Source organism: Haliaeetus albicilla, chromosome 2, assembly GCF_947461875.1.
Source record: "Haliaeetus albicilla chromosome 2, bHalAlb1.1, whole genome shotgun sequence".
Classification (NCBI taxonomy): domain Eukaryota; kingdom Metazoa; phylum Chordata; class Aves; order Accipitriformes; family Accipitridae; genus Haliaeetus; species Haliaeetus albicilla.
The window spans coordinates 21317566-21340589 of record NC_091484.1 but is presented as its reverse complement, the minus strand read 5'-3'; the positions used below and the strand labels follow the sequence as shown (position 1 = coordinate 21340589).

The 23024-nt window shown below is 43.5% G+C and overlaps 2 protein-coding genes across 7 annotated transcripts in view; one reads left to right on the top strand and one right to left on the bottom strand.

Moving 5' to 3' along the window:
* The window catches only part of AOAH (acyloxyacyl hydrolase), an 81128-nt gene extending 63301 nt beyond the window's left edge, over window positions 1-17827 (top strand). For 2 of the 5 annotated variants that reach the window (XM_069809442.1, XM_069809476.1), the window contains 6 exons: window positions 1954-2126; window positions 4969-5027; window positions 5108-5167; window positions 7290-7386; window positions 11163-11239; window positions 17464-17827. In XM_069809442.1, the coding sequence (XP_069665543.1) occupies window positions 1954-2126; window positions 4969-5027; window positions 5108-5167; window positions 7290-7386; window positions 11163-11239; window positions 17464-17592 (595 nt within the window). In that variant the 3' untranslated portion in view covers window positions 17593-17827. The other 3 variants (XM_069809459.1, XM_069809469.1, XM_069809451.1) reach the window with 3 other exon arrangements.
* A 1399-nt stretch (window positions 17828-19226) lies between these two features.
* Window positions 19227-23024, bottom strand: part of ANLN (anillin, actin binding protein) — a 33311-nt gene continuing 29513 nt past the window's right edge. For both annotated transcript variants that reach the window (XM_069809421.1, XM_069809429.1), the window contains one exon: window positions 19227-22719. In XM_069809421.1, coding sequence (XP_069665522.1) covers window positions 22596-22719 — 124 coding nt within the window. In that variant the 3' untranslated portion in view covers window positions 19227-22595. The remainder of the gene's footprint in view (window positions 22720-23024) is intronic.

Genomic DNA, 23024 nt, shown 5'->3' with positions numbered 1-23024 from the left:
AGCTGATTGCTTCCCTACAAGCCCACGAGGTGAAAATATGGTAACCGCTAAAACAATAAGGATGGACATTAGTGCAACCTCATGCACTACTTGGAAGGACATCCTCTGTCTTTCTTCTTGAGCAACGAGATCAGCTCCTCAGCGGGTGTTGCGGCTTTCTCTCTGAAAGCCTTGGTCCAGCTGAGCTGCACCACCAAGGCAGGACCAAAACTATCATGAGAGCTGCTTCCCAAGGTACATGGCCCATGCCATGCATGGCTGCACACATAGATGTGCTCCAAATCCTGGCTATGGTGCCCTTGCTGCTATTTCTGGGGGCTCTTTTAAGAGCTTATGTTGCAAACACATGGCTTTATTGTCTTTCATAATTCAAGAAAGGCAACTTATGGATTTACATGCTCTGCTCCGTGTGCCGCAAAGGGACCCAGATCACCCTGGAGCTGCCTGGGGTTTGTGGAAGATGCAATGGCATCCTTCTTTCCATCCCACTGACTGCTCTAAGAGACGGCAATGAGTCATCTCCAGACAACGAGAGGCTTCTACCCCAAGCTGACCCTCCTCTGCCTCCCAGGTGTTGCCAGAGCTAGGGTCTCCCCCTGTGCCAGAGACCTGCAGGTCCTTTCTTGCTGGGATGGGATGGACTCCTTGGGGCTGTGTTCACCCGCTTGCTCATAGTCCCTGTTACGGACACATGCACCATGAGAGCGTGGTGATAGCTCTCATGGGGAGAGCAAGTGAACACTTTTTCTCCAATAAAGTAGTTGTTTTAATAACATAATTAGAGCAGTGTTCTTTAGGCAGCCTGGAGTGGTTTTGCTTGTTTGTTTTTCTTATATAAGTTGAAATTTATTTCAACTTCAGGATTTTGGTTTTTCTGCCGCTGTGGCATTTACAGCTAAATGTAAGAGGCAAAGGATAAACCTGAGCCTGGGACTCTGGCTCAAAGATGTTCAGGCCTGCCAGTGAGCCACAAAATGTGGGTGTTCAGTCCATGCGGAACACTGACGCAGCTCCCATACCCTCATGAACGTTTCTGACGACTATTTTATCTTAAATATCTCCTCCCTTTGGCCTCCTCCCTCCAGTCTCCCACATTTGTCCAGACCCCTTGCTGGTCTCCTGCCCTCCTGCAGAGCTGTAGTAAGAGGCATAGGACATGTGAGAGATAAAGCTACCATAGGTATTTCTACCTGGCATAATCAAAGAGTGTGTTGAATGTAAGCTCCAGAGAGCAAACCATGGGAAAGAAGCCCTCCTTCCACCCATCTGTAGGGCATCCCGCACCCTGAAGCCATGTGTGTGGAGCAGCACTGTTTCCCCTGGTTCAGAGCCGAATCACGGATGTTCTTAACCAGGTGCAGCAGCACCCTGCATCATGCTTAGCAATAAAAAGGGAGAGGAGGGGATTTTAGGAGGGCATTAGCCATCTTTTGCTCAGGCACTGGCTGCCTGGTTGGGCATCAGTCTACCCATGGGAAGTGATGAGTGATTGCCTTTGCATCACTTCTTTTGCTTGCTTTCTCTCTTCTCCTTTGCTTGTTGAACAATAACGTTTGGGTTTTTTTATCTTGACCCCCAAGTTTTCTTGCTTTTACTCTTTCTTTCCTCTTCCCTCCATCTCACTGGAGGTGGAGAGGAAGCGAGCAAGCGGCTGTGTGATGCTTAGCTGCCCACTGGGCTTAACCCACAGCAGGAAGCCACTCTATTAAAAAAGGATGCATCTGTCTGTTTTTAGTAGGGAAAAGGATTACACCAAAGGAGGTTTCTATATCGCTTCTGATTTTGGCAATAACAGTGAGAGACTAAAACACATCGCATCATTTTTATAAGGTTTTATTTAGCTAACTTAATGTGGAAGAGCAGCAAAGGAGAAAATGCCACTGTTTCAGGTGCCTTTTGGGGGGCACAGTATTACCTGACAGAAAGCTCTGTTGGCATCCTCTTCTTCTGCAGGAACCGTGACACGCTGGCTCACATGACTACACCCAAAGAAATGCTCTCCAACGTGATGCAAGCTCTGCGATATCTGGACTCCCGTCTTCCAAAGGGCAGCCATGTGATTTTAACAGGCCTGGTAGATGGCCGCTTTCTCTGGGATAACCTGCATGACAGATACCATCCTCTAGGTAAATATGAGATGTTGCGGGGTTCCTCCTGATTATCATCTGCTGCTCGTGTTGCCTTGTCTCCCTAAATAATTTATGAATCTATTGACAATTTCAAGCAAACCTGACAGAATGGAGAAGTGAGAAATATGAGACAGATACTGGCTGTGCAGTAGAAATAGGAGAGCCAGCTTACCATCCCCACTGCAGGACAGGGCAGTGAGAGGGCAGACCCCTATCCTGCCTGGTTCCCCCTCCAGCTCCACACCAGCTGGACCCACTCAGCTCCAAACCAGGCTCAACACATGCTGTGGATGTGGAAACAAGCTGTTTTGCCTCAGCATTGGCCCAAAATTGTGGCCAGCCTGCCTGTACTTCATCCTGGTTGTTGTTACAGGTGGAGCTGGATGTCTGGTGAACACCACTCACTGACTGGTGGATGTCTTGGTAAAACTGGATGTGGACCAGGACAGAAGATTAGGTCAGGGAGGTGTGAAACACTCATTAGATATTAGAGATATAAATTTTCTGCCAGCGCTGGGTGCCTGCCACCTCTTATGCTACCTACAGGTGTGACAATTGAAACCTCACACCATCTGCAGGCATCTTTTGGGGCTTTTCCTCAGACTGCAGTTGCTGTAAGGTGCTTTGGGGCAGTGTTTTCAGAGATTTGGAGGCTGCCTTTGGGAGCCTGTCATCTCAGAGCGTGCATGAAACTGTATGTCTGACCATTAACAGACCACTTGCTCCTTGGCTTCATCCTGTGCCAAGCAGCAAGGAGGAACATCATCACAGGGGGCTGCATTCATATGCAATGACATGTGATGTCCATCCTTGGTTAGTCCGACAGCTGTGCCTGTGGGATCAGTGTGGAAACATTTCCCTGGGGATGTGGGAGGTTGTGGGGTGGGGAAGCTTGGAAGTTGGTTGCAGAACGCCTTCTCTACAAGTTCGTGCCACCCCACAGTGGATAAAGAAGGTGAAATACTTTATGCAGGTAGCAAAGAAAGTTTTTATACAAACAGCTAAAGTAAGTCCCTTGTACTCCAGTCAAGACTGTGTACAAGGAACCATCGTGGACATTCTGCTGCCAAATTTTAGACCAAAAGCATGCTCTTATTTGAATTTGGGTAAAAAGGAATCTCTTTTGCATCTGAGCAATGGAAAGTTCTTGTCATCGTAGTTCTCATCAGCAAAGAGAGAGAGAAGCTAAATCACATCATTTAAAAAGCAGATTACATCTTCAGATGGTTTTGGCAACCACTGGGTACTAGAGCTTTCAGCAGACTCTGTGCCGTGGTTTCCCCAAGGTTCCCCAGTCATGGCCAGTGGCCCCACAGCTTCTGCGTTATCTACTATGGGTTATTTTACCCCTCAGAAGTACTTGCCTTTTCTCAGGAAGTCTGAGGTCTCCATTTCTATTCCTGAGACCTTGTTACATTTTTCTCTAATAAGCATCATACTACTACCAATGAAAACAGAAAAAAGAAAAATACAAGAAAATTCTTGTCCCTTTCAGGGCAGGGGGAGCCTGTGATGATTATTTTTTAGTCATATAAACACATTTCATTCCTTGAGTGTATGTTTATCACAGGGACGGTTCCTCTACTGGATATCTAATTATCAGAGACAACATGTAGCATTTTTTGGCACAAGCCAAATCAGGAGTGATTAGCTATAGGACCAGCTGGAAATTTTTCAGAGGGGCTGATTTGCCTTGGAGGGACCCAATTAATCCTAAGCAACACATTTTGCAGCAAGAGATCACTTCTGGCAGATTCTCCGATGGGTTGCGAGCAGGTTTCCCCACTTGGCTGCCAGTCAGGTGCAACCAGATGTTGGTATGGCTTTCTGCCGAATACCTGGTCCCCCTGACAGCCCATTGCAGGACCCGATCTTTCAGGCTACATGGGTCTGGGACACCCCCAATATCCGGGAGTGACACTAGATCTTTGACCTCCCCATCTTTTGCTCCCCAGGCAGCTGGTACTGCTGCTGGGTGATGGGTAGCCATGAGGTAGGCCGGAATCACATCTATATGGGGGAGTTGCTGCAAAGCAACCTGAGGAACCCATTTCACTTGGGAAAGATCATACTTTGCAGTTCCCAAAACAACAACAAAAATTGCATATTTCAGTGCTGCAAAAAAACCCCAAAGCCTGACAGGATGATCAATGTGCTACCAACTCAGAGAACTGAGTGGCCATTTAACTTCCATCTTGGTTGTAGCTACCAAAGAAGCAAAAAGGTGGAGAAAATGGGTCATTTTCTTGGCAAGCCAGGCTATTGCTTACTGCAGTGAATTTTAGGGACTGTCAGCAGGGTGTTTGACTTGGTGCTTGAATTTGCTCACCCACACAAGCATACCTACTTTCCTCCATGACAGCAAAATTGTTCCTCCCTTTTAAGGCTAACCTCTCCGAGGTAAATGCGAAACTCAAGAGTATACACAGGCACCTTCAATCTTCCCTTCAGCTTTGCAACCCCTGCATTTGTTTGGAGGGTGAGAGACAAGTTAATGGATAAAATATCAGTCACGCACTTTGGAGATTGGCGCAGGCTGTGATGACTAACTCTGTGTGCAAGACGAATCACCCGTGAAAGGATGGAGAGGGATGCAGGAGAAGCAAATGCAGCTCTGCGTGCTATGGGGACATGGGTGCCTTAACGGGAAGAATGCATCAGTGCCACCTCTGTCGCACCCTGGTTCTGGTGGTGGGAGGGTAACCTGGGCAGGGGGTGGTGGTGCTCCCAGGGTTCCTCTCCTCACTGAGGGGTCTAATGTGTGGGAACACACAGACCTGCAAAATGAAGTTACATTTGGCCATCAGGCACGTGAAGTTTCCCTCTCTGTGCTTTGCAGGGCAGCTGAACAGGGACATCACGTACAGTCAAATTTATTCTTTCCTCGACTGCCTCCAGGTAAGGTCTCTGGCTATAGCTTATGAGCCCCCCTTTCCTCTCAGCCCGCTGCTGAAGCTCCCCTCCCTGTGCCTGCCCAGGTGAGCCCCTGCAGCGGCTGGCTGACCCCCAACGAGACCCTCAGGAATTTGACCTCAGAGGTAAGTCTCAACAAGGCTCCGATGGGACCATTCTCTTGCACAGATGCTCTTCCAGTTTGTCCCTGTGTCTGAGGATATAAGCCTAATATCTCAAAGGCAAGACATCAGTACACTTTTTTCTTCCAAAAAGGCAGGGAGAAGATGGGGGAACATCCGCACCCATCCTTTCAAACACCTCTCAGGTTCTGGGAGGCAGCATGGTTAAGTTAAGGCATTTGTAAATGTGTTACTTTTCCAGCCTCTCAGCTGACCAAATTTATTCTGAAAGCATGCAATCTCCCCGAGACAAAACTGTTCAAGTTCATGTTCTTTGAGGAGAAAATGTACCTGATAAGAAAGAAAAGGCTTGTGAATCAAGTAGTTCTGAGTACGAAAAACCAACTGCATAGATTTTGCTGGCAGCAGGAGCAGGCCCCGAGAGCAAGAGCCTTACCCTGTCTTCATTTGGGATTTGTGTTAATCTTCCTCAGACACATTTCTGTGGACTTAATCACCAGATGGTGTGACCAAGAAGCATCCAGGCTCAGTGCAGGAATGGGAACAGACAGAAAAGAAATGTCTTAAAACTCATCCTAAAAATCTGGCTGCAGAAGTGAATGTCATATAATATCAGCCATTTGTTCCCTTACGGTACAAGCTGATTTTTAATCCCAGCACCCCCCTGCAGCCATGTAAAAGAGCCAGTAACCAAATATCATCAAAGGTGTCATCTCTGTGTATAGTTGTATTGATGTTTGCATTCACTAAACAAAATATATGGCCTTAATTTCACCAAGCCTTACATATGTGATTCGTTTTATGTCCTGTCCCTCTTGGCTTCAGAAAAGGCAGTTAAGCACATTCCTAAATCTTTGCAGGATTGCAGCTTATATATTTGTACCAACAATACAGAACATACAGTACACGTAACTTCTGTCCATGAACAATTCATATGTCTGCAGGGTATGAATTAATCTTCTTTCTGAGCCCCTGTCTGAAACTAATTGTCTATGTTATTATCCAAACTGCACAATTTAAATATTTACGAGATCCTGATCTCTGTTACAGCTGTAGAAATCACATTGGATATATCAGTTAGGTAGATGCTCAATGGAGGTAAATTACTCTGCTGAAAGTAAGAGCAGAATTTGGTCTGGCTAGATAAGCAGTAGTGGGAAGAGTAATGGGAAACGAGACCATTTTTCCTGTACGAAAAGTTTCAGTTTTCTGTAAGAGGAATGGAAATGACTGGGCTGCCACTTGTCAAGAGGCCTCTCAAACCAAGAAATTCAGAATATTTATATAGGCTGTCCTGGTTTCAGCTGGGATAGAGTTAACTGTCTTCCTAGTAGCTGGTACAGTGCTATGTTTTGAGTTCAGTATGAGAAGAATGTTGATAACACTGATGTTTTCAGTTGTTGCTCAGTAGTGTTTAGACTAGAGTCAAGGATTTTTCAGCTTCTCATGCCCAGCCAGGGCACCTGACCCAAACTGGCCAACAGTGTATTCCATACCATGGGACGTCCCATCTAGTTTAGGAACTGGGAAGTGGGGGGCAGGGATTCGCCGCTCGGGGACTGGCTGGGTGTCGGTCGGCGGGTGGTGAGCAATTGCCCTGCGCATCATTTTTACATTTCAATCCTTTTATTACTACTGTTGTCATTTTATTAGTGTTATCATTATCATTATTAGTTTCTTCTTTTCTGTTCTATAAAACTGTTCTTATCTCAACCCACGAGTTTTACTTCTTTTCCTGATTTCCTCCCCCATCCCACTGGATGGGGGGGAGTGAGTGAGCAGCTGCGTGGTGCTTAGTTGCTGGCTGGGGTTAAACCACGACATAGGCGTAGAGACACTACTAAAAGGGGTTGCCAGTAAAATAACCATATGCTGTATTAAACTTATTACATCAGCTGAGGCCTCAGTGCAACCTGCAATGATGTATTGCATGGTGAGCCCAAAGGCGGGTGGTGCTCATGCAAGTCTATGTTATGATGAACCACCTCATGTCACCTCCTTTCCCCCACCTAAAAGGGCCACATTAGCTTTCAAAGCCCTGACCATGCATTAGTGACAAAAGCTGAATCCATGCAAAGCACCGCGAGTAGCAAGGAATCGTCATTAAATTGCTTGCTTTTTGCAGAGAGCTTTACAACTTTCCAATGTCCTGAAAGAAATAGCAAGATCTGAGAAATTTGCCAACTTTGATATTTTCTACATGGATTTCCCACTGAGACAAAGTAAGTTGCTTTTTTTCCTGTCTTTTTCACAAAGTATTTAGTCAAGTGCTGGGCTGTTAATGTGCGTCTCCTATTTTAGCTCTGTACTGGGAGAAAGGCAACATAGCCAGCCAGCCTAGGTGACCCTGCCTGCAGGGCTGGGGCCAAGGGGGGACCCTTAATACCATCTCCCAGCTTCCCTGGTTGGGGTAACCTCAGACCTCTGACAAGACAAGACCCCACCACCAGCTTGGGGACCACAACCTCCCTGCTGCTCCCAGCTGCTGGCACCCACAACCCTGGTGTGTGGCACACTGGCCATTTGCACTTGGGTGACCGGGGGTGTTGGTGGTGAGGGGACAGGGACAGCAGATGAGCCTCTGCTAAAAATGCCTCCTGCTTGTCCACAGCAACTTCTCAGGCTGATGAAGAAAAAAAACAAATCTCAAAGCTATCATCTCAGTCCATAAGATTTGGGTTTATTTTTGAGCACGGCTTTTATAGCACGTCATCTAGGCTGGAGATGGCATATCTGCAATGGTGAAGGTGGTCTTCATGAGCTGTAGTATACTACATCACTGACCTGGCTTCATATTGCCTCCTCTGGGATGAGCAGTGCCTCAGGAAGGACAACTTTTCTCAGCCAGTTTTGCAGCCTGAATAACACAGCCACCCTCGCTTAACTCACTGTTTTCAAAAGTAGAAGCGCTTCTCCCAGGAGGAACTGGCTTCTTTCCTATGCTTCCTTAAGTACCTACGTACTACTGTAACTTTTGACTGGAAGAGCTTACAACACTCATCCTTCTGTGATCTTAAGTGACATTAGGTAAGCACATTACTTAGATCACTTCCTTTAGCAACTGACACTTAAAAAAAAAATAAAAGAACCAGAAACTTTTCCTTGTTACCATGAGCATGAGTGGACAGTGTCTTTGTGGGGCTGGGGACAGATGCCTGTCCCTGGATCCCTCTCAGCTCCGCTTCCCTTGTGAGATGTATGTGGGTCCAGCTTGAGGCATCACCCAGCATCAGCCCAGCTCCATCACAAGGAGAAACACACTCGCTCTTTCTTTTTAAAAAAAAAAATCAGCATGGGGTGAGCAATTGAGGTGGGAAACATATTCAAGTAGTTAGATAGTGATGGGAAAGTAGGAAAACAGCTTTTTCTCTGTATCCGGCCTGAACCTCCTGTGTTGCAACCACTGTTGCGGTGCTGTGAAGAGGCTGGCCCCATCCTCATCACCTCCCGTAGGCTCTTCCCCAGGGTGGACCATGCCCGTCCCTCAGCCTCTGTTCATGGGGCAGGAGCTCCAGCCCTGGCCACCTGGGGGCCCTCCCCAATAGCATGAATTTTTACGTACCAAAACCAGTATATAATAATTGGGAAAAACCCCTGACCTGCATTTCCTTGTTTTTATATTCCCATAGAGAGGTAGTTTCATGTTGGTCCTTCTTGCAAAAATTTTGCCTGGGGACTATATTTTAAATCTCAGCATGCAGACAGCTAAAACTAGAGCCATGAAGGGACAGAGACATCCTGGCAATACTTCAAGGTGTACATCTCTAACGCCTCTCCCCATCAGTGCCTGGCTGTCCTTGGAAGCATGAAGCTGCCAAAACACCTAAGATTATTGCAAAAATCTCATTTTGCAGCCAAATCCTATCAAAACTCATAAACTTATTTTATCCTACATAACCCAATTCAAAAAGCCTGTTCTGGGTCTCATGCAGACCATACAGAGGAGGAGATAAAGAAGGGAGGATGGGAGAGGGAGTCTTTCTGTCCAAAACTATCTCACATTGATGGGCTCCACTGTCAAGTTCGATACTGTAGCACAGAGTTTCAGGATGTCCAAGTCTATTTGCGGCTTTTGCCTCAGCTACTTAATATTTAACAAGTCATTAGGATTTGGAACAAACTACCTGCTGGGTAGGCAACTTACTTTAATAAGTTAAATGACTAACTTTAGGTAATTTATTTGCTTTCACGAAAAGAAACATCTTAATATAATTTGCTGTTCTTGATTACATTGCGTTAAATAAATGAGGTAAACAAAATCACACATGCACATGCAAACATCAGCTCTGAAAGACACTTTGCAAAGTTTCCTGCGGCCCTGGAGCCAACAATTCGAGCTTGCTATCAGGAAACCTGTCAGTTCGTGAGTGTGCTCAAAAGCTAGCTAAGGCTGCTGACCTATTTTTCTGGTCTTTTTCTGAAGCAACTGCAAATCCTCCCCTAAAGTCTCCAGACATCAAATATTTAGCAGTGGTTGCATACTGTGATAAGTGCATTGATCTCAGGCTGGCCTGGGCATATACATATGTAGCAGCTCCCAGCTTTCTTGGAGTAAAATTTGAGTATACTAGCATTTAGTCTAGATTTAGATGGACATTCAAGCTCAGATGTTGCCTTTGGCTGAAGAATTTAGTGGTTCCTTTGAGAAGCAGTGCAATAAATAGAGAATAGGGGTTGCTTGTTCTGGCTTTTTCTTGGTGTGGATGGAAGCAAGCTCTAGACTAGTCTAGCCAAGGCAATAGCCACTTCTAAGACAAACTCAGTAGGTATTTGTTCAACTGCTCTAGGATTTGAGGAGGTGAAGTATAATGGTCTAAATTCACCTATCTTGATATAAACCTTACTCATCTTGCTTACCCCTCTGTTATTTCTGGCACTGGAACAGTAGTCCCTCTACAAAGTAAAACACAATACACAGCTTCGTATTCAATGTATGACATCATATATAAGGAGCTAGACAAGCTCACTCTGTGCATCTATATGTGCACTCCGTGGTGTAATCTAAGGTGACTATGTGTTGTGCCCAACATACTGCAAGTTTGAAACAAAGCTTCAAGCCCTGTGTCTTGAAACAGGTTACTTGGGGTGTTGACTAAAGCTTCTCAAGTAGGCCTCTATAGTCAAAGTGGGAATATTGCCCTTCTGTGAATTCAGAGTTAGTATGGGGACCCAGACATCACTTTTTGACAGGGTCCAACAAACAGCGGTGAGTCTAGGTCAAAACTGTGGTGCTTGAATGAAGAACATTTTCCTCCTGACAGGATGCCTGCATAATGTTATTAAGAATTCTTAATCTGTCATTATAAAAGAAATTATTGAATTTACAGTCTGTTAATGCCATATCCACTAGTCCCATGTTTGATCACTCCACAGCCCTTTTGAAGAGAGGAAGCTTTTTACTTCACTAATGGCTCTGGGGCTTACAGCACAGCATCATTTGCATTGAATGTCATGCTTATGTAATTCAAAAGATTATTTTGTTGGAGTTGAAAAAGACCGCTCAGAGGAGACGTAACTGAAAACGACAGTCTATTCCTGCAGACATCAGCCCATGCGAATATGGCATTATCACCTCTTTCTCTAAAAAGCACAGTTTTCTTTACCTCTTTATTTTTTTGCACTGCTGAAGATGCAACTAAAATGGGAAATGCAAAAGTATTAAATCAGTGTTAAATAATTTACAGCTTTACTTGCTACAGCATGCATCTTAGTTGGGAGGGAAAGTGAATTGTTTTACAATCATTTATGTTCAAAGTGCTTCCTTGCATAAATATCACAGAGAAAAAAATTAACAATAAAGGCTTAAATACTGCCCCGAGGAGAGGGGATTGTACACAATATTGGCTCTGACAACTTTATATGAATTATCATAATCATCACACAGAGCTGTCGTGTGCTTAAAAAAACCATCGGCGCTTTGAGGAAGAGGGGGGGTACATCTCCGGGCGGGCGCCTACGTGCTTACCAGCGATAACCCCTCTGCTTACCTTGTTCGCAGCGGCCGAGGAGTGGCACAAGATGGGAGGTGAGCCCTGGCAGCTGATCGAACCAGTCGATGGCTTCCACCCCAGCCAGGTAAAAACCCAGTCCCAGGAGATGGGCAGGAGCAGGCGGGACACTGGCTCCCGTTGCTGCCCGAGGCATCCACTCGGCATGCCACGGGGATGCAGGTTTGGGGGATTTCTCTTTTAAAAAAGAGACAATGGCTTTAGCCCCAGAGCAGACATCTCCATTTCAGCTGGTTGCACTCTGCTTTAACTCCTGCAAGGTCTTCTGCTGCTTTCTTTCACTCATTGACCAGTACCCTGACCAAACAGGTCTTAAGCCACAAAACCAGATCCTTGCCACATAGGCTGGCTACCTGCCTGCTCAAACACCCGCGGGAGTTTTGCAGGATCAGGGCAGCGATGCAGCCCTGTGCAAAGCCCCCTCCAGCCCTGCCCCTGCCCTGCAGCCTCCGAGGCCATGGGTTTCCATACTGTAGCCTGGAACAAAGCTTTCTTTTTGAAGCTATACATTTAAATTGCTTTATGCTCTGCAGCTACATATTAGGAACAATTTTTCTCCTGCTTGCTCGGCCTCCAAGAACAGGTGGCAGGGGAAGGTTTACAGTCAGAAATAAATGAAAGGGAAGGAGAAGTAGCTGCTCTGCTGTAAGGCCTTGCTTGGGTTCAATAACCCAGTGTGATGTTGCCTCGTTCCCACCATATTCACTTCGAAGCAGTTTTTTTGGACTCTGTAAAACACGTGGAGAAAGCATGCATTGCAATCAGCTACGAACAAAGCCAATTGTTTTTTTCTATACACTAGCTTGAGATTTCAAACACGTATGCAAAGGAAAGCAGCAGCCAGCCTTCCCCATGCTGCCCTGAGAAAAACTGCATGTAAGCTGAAACCCCACATGCAGCCGGTAGCAGCAATGGGCACAGCCTGGCCGGGGCTATCCCGCCGGCCACGACACAGTCACCCCCCACTGCTAAGTCAACACGGGGTGGTGGGCAGGTCCCAAAAATAAAGACCGCTCCTGTTTTCCATGCTTTTTAATCTTGACTCTTCAGAGCAAGAATTAGGCTGGCGTAAACTACGAGGGGACAAATTGCAGGAAGTGGGCGAGATGGAAAGGGACAGCGACAGCAGAGCTGATTTTCCCTTTCCTGCCAGAGGGCTCTGCCTGGGAGCAGCAGCAGTGGCTGCTCTCCATCCCATATACTTAACAACAGGTCCAGAAATTTCTTGCTACCTGCTGCTATGAGAGAAACGTGCCCTCCAAGCAGCCAGCTCCACTCCCAACATCCCTGCCTTGCCCAGGGGTGAAGGTCTGGGTGGCAGCTGGGAGAAGGAGGAGTGATGTTTCCTCTGTGATGTTTTTTGTGGAGCAGTTTGGAGAAAGCTGTCGTCTAGGGCACCACTGCCTTCCTCCATGCTCCCAGCTGCGTGCTCTCTTCCACCCCAGCATGATGGAGCTGTGTAAAGAAGCCTGCTATGCCACCCAGCCACCAGCAGTGCCGCTTGGCAGCTCCCCCTGCTCAAAAGCACGGAATGAATTTATGGACTGATTTTTACAATGTGAGCTAACACCCCCATATATTCACTCCCATACTCCCATCACCAAGTAACCTGAGGCAATGCTGTCTTGCACGCTGGGAAAGAGCAGTTCCTGGAGAAGCACTTCAATGGGTGTGCATTGCAAGCACTGATGGGTTCCAACATTTCGGCAGCTTCCCTGTTGACTGTGCTGTCAGTTCAGCCAGGGGAGACCTGCAGGGGGAAGTCCAAAGGCAAACCGCGTGCTTTAGGTGCTAGTTTTTACACAACCTGTGCTGGTCAGCTGGAGCAATATGGTGGCTTGCTTAGCCTTGCCAAGTCAAAAGAGCCTCCTGTTCAAAGACGGACTCCTTCATAGCAGAAATTCCTGCCTGGCTACCACACAGTACCAAGAGATAGCTGCATGAAAATATGAGCTCGCAGCCTGGGGACATGGAGAAAAATGTATCTGGATTTTTTTTTTTGCTGCAGGCTTTTTGCAAGGAAGCAATTAGAGAAAACTTGGCAAATGAAATGAGAGTGAAAACAGTGATGAAATGGACCCCATTCCCAACCCTGCCATCTGGGGAAACTGCAATACGAAGAGCCTGGAGTGAAGAAGAAAAGGGCTTTGCATTATTTTTATGTCTTACCCTGAGGCTGGCCTGAGGCTTCTTATAACCCCCAGCAACTGGCCACCATGGGAGCCAAGCTCGCCAGATCACAGCTTTTCATTCAGGCTCTTGCCCGCATCCCATATCCCACCAGCAGCTGGAAGGTAGAATAAAGTTGAAGGCAGCAAGTATTTATCTTAAAGGGATCCTGCCTAAGCCAAAAGAAAATTACAAAAGGGCATTGAAGGGTAGCAGCAAACCTACATGCAGCCCCCGGACTGCTGAGCTGCAGGATCCAGCCAAACGCTGCCATATTTTACTCCCTCTGGACCTGGCATCCTGCAGTGCTTATGATCTCCCACTCCTGCTGTTAGGATGACGTTAATGCTTTTATAGGTACATTTTCCCTTACAGTCAAGGTGCCAGCTGTAGATATGCCTTGCTTCAAGTGAGTTATTGCCCTTCTAGGATTTATTAATTAGCCTTATCCAAACATCCACCGCTTTAAATCCATTTTTCTTTTCCTGGTAGTATACGGAAGTCTGTTATCAACATACCACTATTTGGACTGAGATGTAGCACTCTGCTCCGAAAGAGTGGCTCTCTTATTAAAAAGAAGGGGAAGTGTGAGCAGAGAGTGATATTTAAGAGTACGCTTGAGAGAGATGATAAACAATTCACTTGCTCCTCATACTAGTTTTATTTAAAGTTTTACTTTGTACCAACCTGAATGCCTATGGCCAGGTACGGCTTTCATACCGTATAGAACAGCCTACTGGGAGAGGATTGATGCCGTGCAGTTCATCAACTTAATGGGGGCTCTTGCTTCAATCTCTGCAGCTATTCCCCACGCCTCACATACAGCTTGACAAATAAATACAACAGATAAGACCGAGGCTGGGCATTTCTACTGAATTTTGTCTCTGAAGATCTCAAAGCAGTTGACAAATATACACAAATTTTTTAATTGAGCAACACTCCACAGAAAACAAACATTTTAGCTCTTGCCTTCTTGTGGAGAAACTTTGGAGTTTGGGATATAAGAACTGCAGTGCTCCTCTCTGCCAATAGTGAGCTGGAAGTGTGCCATGATCCCTAGTCATTATGATACAGCAGTGGGCAGGATAAGCCGGTGTCTAATGTCAGCCCCTGGAATTCACCTGCTGTTTACCTGCTGTCTCTTTAATAAAAAAAAAATAATCTGCTGGTATAATGGCAGAAGCAGGTGTCAGCATGTATATGCAGTAGTCCAGCAGCCCAGCCATGCAGGAGAGATGTGGGAGGGAATTAAACCTTCCTAACTGATGCTTGCTTACTTATCATTGCAAGGAGAAGGAAAAGGAAATAAGAAAAAGGCAACACTCCCCCATCCCATTAGCAGCTATTCTGGTTTTTTGTGCATTGGAAGAAGGCTAGGTTAGCACACTCAGGCAGGAAAAACTAGCCCCCATAGTCCCTGCTCCAGGCAGTATTTTATATTTAAAAAATCCTTGAAAGAAGGGAGTGCTCATTTGTTTAGCCAGGCCCAGAACCACATTCCCTTACTGCAAATTTCTTGGCGGGGAAGGGGGTTTCCTGCATGTTTTTATTAAGTTGCAAAACAGAAGGCTACAAACAAAACAGTCATTCTTGGCATAACTGCATTCCTCTTAAGTTTCAAAGCTAAAACTGGGCTCCATGAGGTTTTTTTCCCAACACACCTAGCTCAGGCCGTAGGTGGAGGAAATTCACTCCATTTACTTTTGACACCTAAAAGCAAAGCGTATCACTCAGTCCTGCTAAGTTCCCTCTAGAGCTGTCTTTGAGACGCCATTCCCTGAAGTCCAACTCGGTTATCCTTGGAAGAAATCTGACTTTCTCTTCCAATTGACTGTAGAGGGAGCCCGGGGATTTTCTTCAGCATCTCTTCCTTACTACAAAATTTCACTGCAAATTCTTGTGAATGCCAGGTGGCTTCAAGGACATCACTTCTCTCTAGAACAGCTGATCACTTTGTTTGGATGACAGGGCCATGCTTTTCAACAGGATCCTGCATAAACAGCTTAATTTCTTGCTTTTATGAAGTTACCAGGGAGAATGCGAAAGCCCTGAGCATCACAAACTGGAACCTGATACGCTTGGAAGATTCTTAATGATTATGTACAGGCAGGAAAGCACAGCTTGAGTGTGATTAGCTTCTCCTGTTCTTTTCCTTAAGTCATAGCAAAACACGTTCCAGCCAGAAAAAAAGAGAAAACCCTGAAGTGATGCATATCAGATAAGTTGGGTATTTACACTTTGCTGAGAAGCATGCCCATCGCCAGTTTGGTGCAGAAGGAGAAAACAGATAGCCAGAAGCTGCTGAAGTAACACAGCCACCTCCCAGTTGCAGTCACCCAGAGCTCTATGAGGAATGGGTAATATTTCCTTTAAAAAAAAAAAATTTCTTAGGAGTTGTCGTCTTCACAAAAAATTAATTGCAAAAAACATACAAATTGTAGCAGGTTTCAAAGCACAAGAGCTTTGGAATTTAAAGGAGACCTATGAGAAAAGTGATTTCTAGAATCATGAACCCTTCTCTGTGCTGCACTACTCATCCAGAGTAAATTATTGAAATCAGGGCCACATGAAATGATGTCTGAGCAGGACCTACATAATTTAGGGCAGTCTAAGCACATATGCCTTAAATTGCCAGTCAACAGTAGCCTGAACACTGTAGAACATACCTCCAGTGATACTTTTGCAGTGGGTGCACCATGCCAAGATAGTAGAGGTTTTTTTAAACCAACCAACCCACCCACCCACTCTGCTAAAAAAACATACGGAAGGGTTAGGGACTTGTGAAGGAGTTTTGGAGACTACCATGCCAGAATGGACCACTCTGACAGAGACAGGTCGCAGCCCTCTGGCAGCCATAGGGTATCTCAGAATAACCACATTTGGTCACATTAGAAATTTCGACCAGGAGAAAACACCCTATTGCACAATCATCTTCCCTATCCCTCCTCCCTGCCCCAATTCCTCCATTAGCTTAAAGAGACCTTGAGTGACCAGAGTCTAAGAGCTTCCACTCCACAAATGTGTCTCTTTGTACATGAGCTCTGAAAAAAAGAAAGTTTTTGTGTCCTGGCCCCTCATTACAGCTTCTTTCAAAAGCACAGCGTTTAAAAAGAAGTGCATTAAAAGTTCCCCAAAGGCTCCAGCCTGTTCCCAAAGCCCAAAATGACAGTGTTCAAATAGTTTGATTCCATAAACCCATCTTGGCCCTTAAAAAAAAAAAAGGCTTTGTTAGCTCTATTTAAACCTCATAATCACAATCAACGTCAGAGTGAGTTTTAGGGTTGAAAGTGAAGTTACCATATACGCAAAATATAATTGTAGGTCAGAAGTTAAAACAAAAACACGCTAGCAGGATGAGAAAACTTGGTTATAAGAGAATCAGGCTGTTCTCTCTTCCCCTTCCTGCTACACTTGGTGTTTTTCACCCTGGCCATACAGCAGATACAGTTACTCTTTGGTGCATAACTTCTAGGGCAAAAACCTCTATGAAAGCTGGAGCAGTTCTAATATCAAGGAGAAAAGCTATTTTACCACTTCTACAGGTCTCATGGAAAAAAACTCTGAAGACAACCAGCAGCAGGCACAAACTTAGAGCATCAGAACTGGGTAGTTTTGAACCTAAATATAATTGGGCTTCTTTTTCTCAACACCCATGATTTCCTTACAGGATAGCAGAGAGAATATTTATTAGAAGTGTCAGAGGCATTTAGGAGCATGAATTCCTTCAGACTTGCAAGAGTTTTATGCATTATATCTAAGCAGTGCTTTTGAAATACTTTCAAGATGTTTTGAGGGGGGAAAAAAAAAATCAGACTCTAGGGCTTTTGAGTAGAAGTTTATAGACCAGACATCATAGGCATGAGGAAGTGGTTGGAAAGTATCATTAGACCAAATGGCTGGTCAGGGAGGTGCAGATATACAGTCCTTGCATTATTTTTACTGTTCAGAAGGATTTTCCCCCGTTCAGGCAGCTGGAGTGGGTTATTTTCTTTGGTTAGAGGTTACAGTTCATCACATGGCTGTACAGGGGAGTCTTCTTTATGGTAGGGTCTCCTAAATGCTGGCATGAAACAACTACATTATAAATGCACAAGAATTTGATAGTATTTGTGCTGTTTGCAGATTGCTGCAGCCCTTGGAACAAGAATTACCTGGCAGAAGGTGCTACATGAATGGCCTCAAGTGCTTGGAAGGGAGAATCCATTCAACGACCAGATTGAAGCTATATTCAAAGATCAAGGTGGACACTGACTTCCAAACTACCAGAGCTCTGACACGGTTTACAGTGATGCTTCCCAGTGCATTCCATGAGACAAGATGATTAACAACACACACAAAAAAAGGGGGAGGCCAAGTTATCGGAGCCAGTAGCAGCAGACATAACACAACAGCATTCTTTTCGGTTTGTATCTCACCTGCACTAGTAGGCTATGCTTTTTCTGTGGAGCAACAAAAATAAAAATCAAAGGATACCTGCCAGCTAGACTATTTATTGTACTGGTTTGCAAATCTGTTAATTTTTTTCTATATATAGCAAACTCCTAGCCCTACCTCTATTTTATTTTTTTTCCCCTGCAGAACATTATTTCTGGGCTTTCCATTTGTAGTGTTTCAACAGTTAATCTGATCCCCAAAATGGGGGGGGGGGGGGGGGGGCAACCCAAACTCATTATGTTGCTATAAATTGTGTGTATGTAATTACCCTGACTGTCAATACATTATTTAGCTGCTATTTGCTTATTAAAATGTGCCAGGAATAACAAGGCACTAGGATTTTGATTTGCCTGGCAGCATTAGTGCAGGCTGACTGAGCACAGGTTCTCTCCCTGCCCCCCCCAACAAGGTATTAGCTTGAAAACCCTTCATGTATTTAAAACAGGTTGCTTTTTCAACCTTTAGTACATATTTGCTCTCTTGCTTCCTAACAAATATGACATAGCCAGTCCTGTATCTTTTACAGGCATGACCCAGGGAATCGCTGAAGATATTGGTCAGCCCTTACCTGTTCTACTTCATACGCAGACTTGAAGGTTGAGAATTACTAGTAGTTTTTCACTAGCTTATCCAATGCTCTTAGCAAATAAATAAATAAATATTAAAAAATTACAAGACAGCTCTACCCTACTCACAGCCTTACTGGTGATGAAGGGATCAGATAGCATAAAATGGCATTAATTACAGGTGGGAAAAAAAATCTGGTAAATAGAAAGTGTTAACATGCCATGACTAAAATCCAACAAAATCTGCTCTTTGTTCTGAACACATCCCTTGCCTAAGGCTGCATCACACATGAGCCAGCTCTTAGGCTGAAGTCCAAACTAAAGTAGATGGCCTGGCTGCATATTGACCTTAGCACACTGGCCACAGCTGTAGGAGATGCATCTGCTCAGTATTTTGAATAGGCAGAAGATGACTTGGCTAGTGCTATTTTGATTGAAGCCCGTATTATTGCTATCCTAGATCCTCTTCCTTTTTTTTTAGAGTACAGTTGATACTGCATCTTTTATTAAGATAGAAATTCATTTGGGACTACTGCTAGCATTTAAGTAAATATTCAAGTCACCTACTTTAGGAAACCAAAAGGGAATACATTTCTTAATTGAATGATACTTACTAATACGGCCCCAATTCATTCAAGGCGTTTAGATGTTACCAAAATATCCAGTCTCCCAAGAAATAGTTTCAACTCCACAGAGGCATGCTTGAGGAAGACTATTTAGCATTGGAAGGAAAAGGAAATCTACCTGCTTCCTGTACACATTCTCTCCACCAAACAGCATAACATTTGATGCACACTGGCCAGGTAGAACACCTTCAACCTATTTTTTTATTACCTCTCCAGGCTTCCTATCTTTCATTAAAAACAGCACAAGGACAGAAACAAGTGCATGCACATGGTTTTACTATAGACCAAGTTCAGCACAGACAATAATTACAGAATATCAGATAATTTCCTCTACACCAAAATACAGAAATGTAGCAATTAAAAGGGGGAAGGGAACAGTATGTGCTTAGAAGCCAAATTTTCAGGCAATTTCATTGCAAATGATTGTATTTCATTTGAGGTTGGGATTTAATAACACCAATTAGGAGTTTTACAAGCTACTAAAACTGAAATTTCCTCAGCTAAAATAAGCTTCATTGCCCAGAGCAAAGCATTTTCCATTTATAGAGTTTCTTATTAGTGAACATCTTGAATTTCTGAACAATGGAAAAAAAAAAGCTTTCTTATAAAATTAGAACAGCATCTTCTCAAAGACAACCTGAAACCCACACAGCTGAATCCCAAAGCAAAGCTCTGTGATTTGCCCAGTATAATTGTTCCATACATGATACGGGGTCTCTGAGGGACTTCATGACTGGCTGAAGAGGCACTAACCAAACCCTATGTCCTCATGCCTCAGAGGTGAGCTCTGCAGTTCAGAATTAGGCTGGATGCAGAAATTTGATTTGTAAGTAATGTAGTAACCATTTGCAAATAAAGATGAATTTCAGGCCTTTTAAGCCGTCAGCTTTTACAACCACTGTGTCTCTCCATTATTTCAAAGAATGCAAAAAACAGCTGAAGATCTGCACCCCCAACCATCCATCGCTTACCAGTACCACTCTAAAAATAAATGTCCTATATTTAAAGAAATGCTTCTGTAAAAGCTTATTTATTCTAAAGCAGTAACAAACTATGAATCCTAGTCTATTCCATTAGTTTGACTATCTCCTGGTGCCTAGGTTGGTTGAATGTGACAAATGCATGGGGAACAGAGAAATAAGCAGGAAAAAAAAGAAGTTTCTGTCAGAAAGCTAGGTAGCTTCATGAAATTCAAACTTTATAGCAGTACAGATTTCTAGAAGAAATGGTCTATATCAAGGTCTTTTTGGGGGGAGAGTCAGAGCACCTGAATAGAGGAAGAATTATGTCACTGGCTAGTTCCAATGCACTGCAAATAGGAAGGGTTTTTTTTGAGGTTATTCTGTTCATAAATGATTTTTACAAAACTTAAAAGCTTTGTTTGAAATCAGACAGTAGGAACTATTTTTGAGGTATAGAACATCTATAGCTACCTGAAGCTATTGAATTCACACCATCTGGCCTCTTCAAAAAGTATCTCCAACAAATATGGAAAAAAATGTTTGCCAACATTTTTGAAAAATTTTCCACAGCTCACCCTTAAAAGAGCAGGGGCATGCAGGAGGGGAGGAGGTACACAGCAGTGCAAGTCAGTAAAGCTGTAAATGCAGGCTTGCTGCTCAGCTGGCATCACACACTTCTGCTGGCTACAGTAGCATGTGTCTGCCACTGACAGCTTGTGTCTAGAACTCACCATCCAGGTCAGCTTTTCTAACTTACATCACCCATTACACATTATACCTTTCCTTGATGAGGATAATTTTTCATCTTGGGCAATGAACACACACAGATTAGTTTCTACAATGGATAATAGCCTAATTAAACTAAATAAAAATGTGTCATTCCCTTAGATATATCCAGTTCCATTCTTAAGATCTTTCTATGGATTAATTTCATAATTTTATATTTAATGATTTTTTTATTAACATCCACTTCAAAGTTTTAAGTAGACAGCCTACTGTGTATTCACAGATGAAATTTGCTGTTCCACTGTCCATGGTCTATTGCTACTCTGCTGCCATGTCTCTTTCACAAGAGAAAAGGAACCATCTCACCTCTCCATACTTGACAAACTGCTGGTCTCTAGCAGCTTCTACATTCATATATGAACGAAGCAATTCATGGAAACTGCCCATGGACAATCTAGCTTCCCACTACAAAGTTTGGTGCTAGCTACCCCTGAGGCATCACATTATCTTCCCAAATCAAGTGGTATTTTGGGATACACATACTGAATGGAATCCTTTCTTAAACATTGTGTGGAGTCCAGCTTTTCTTCTTCTAGCCTACAAACTAGTATCTCAAACACATAGATGACATTATGAAAGAAGCAGAAAGTGTCTTATTCTTTATTTTAAATGAATAAAATAAATCTCAATACATAGTTTGGAAACATTTAAAGACATCAGAAAAAGAAAACTAGATTTAAAAGCAAGTACAAAAGTGGCAGGATGAAAATAGTATAAGCTAACAGAATTTAGTGTTTCAAGTATGAATATATAACAGCAATAGCAATTTTAAATATTCCACTATTGTATTTGCAATAGTGAAGTAATGAGATAGTATTTCACTAAGCCCAGCAAAAAGCTGTGAAAATTGCAAGTTTCAACTGAGAAGTTTTGCCATTTTAATGATGGTTCTGAAGTACTGGTTTTATTTGCATTTATGGACATGTCTATGAGGGGGAGGAAGACCCATACTTTAGGCCAGCAGAGTATTAGTTGGTACACAGCAGCTTTGTAGTGTTTTATATATATATAAAAAAAAAAAAGGCAAGCACTTTTATAACCTATTCCTGGTTCTCAAATGGAGAATTGTAGCTTGTACAAACCATGAGTCCCAGGAAATACTGACATATACAACCCTAAACCTAACTTGTTTGGTTGGTTTTTTGTTTTATATCAGTCCTAACAAAAATATTCAAGACCTTTCATTTCTATCAAAGTGCAATATACTGCACACATAATTCCACACCTGTAAACCATATAGTATACATGCCATGCACTTATCTATAGAAGTTCGTATAAGAAATTGCAGAAGTATGAATATATTGTGCATGTTTGTTCTGACAAGGACACTGTGCAAGCAAGAAATACCTATACTGCATGTTGTAGAATAAAATTTACTAGTAACTTCTGTGCCTGATCGTTACAAAAAAACTGACAAATGCTCCAATATTAAGTCTTGTGCTTCAGCTCCATCCTTGTTAGAGAACTCTGAGCTATTGATTTTTTCAGGCAGCTGAGTTATCTAGTAAGCTTGTTTTTTCACTAGCTTGCCCCCCCTTCCTGCCCTGAAGTGTGATTTCCTGCAATAATTTAGTTGTTTGAAGAAGAGAATGTACTTAGCTAAAAAAGACTTCCAAAAAAGGAGTTACATAAATATTTAGCACATTTAGAAACAGCTAATTGCTTCCTACCATACTTAAAAGCTAGGAAGTAAAAGTTTTAAAATTCTTAAAGTGAAATAAAAATACTGCATAACATAGTCCTGTATAATGTTAAATACTCTCTCAAATTTAAAGCATAAGTGACCCAGAGGACTTCCCACATTTTCATTTAAGTTCTTTTTTTGTGTAGTTCATGTGGGTTTTTGCATACATATTTTCTTCATATTTTCCTTCCTGAGTTTAAAGCTTTCCAATAGGTTTGTAGCAGGCATCAGGCTGCCACATGCGAAGGTCAACAAGGACTTGGTTGAGCTTTTGCATCCAAAGGTTACGCTCTTCTTTAGTATCAGCAGACAGCCAGTTCCTAAAAGGGAAAGAATCCAATGGATTAGATGCATCTTTCTCCACCTCTACTTATTCTGAAAAATGTTGAGCTGATCATCCATCGAAGCCCAAATAGCAAGGGAAAAAATGAAGCCAAATATTCCACAATCCTGCTACCAAGCTACCTGGCATTTCCACTTCTGAAGAAGTTGAGTTCTTTGTCCTCAAAAGTCTGAAATGGGACAGCAAGACAAAACAGAACTAAAAGTGAACCAAACAGTTCAAGTGTCATCCCAAAGTCTTAGCATTTAAATGAGCTTTGCATTGGCAAGTCAATGTTGTAAA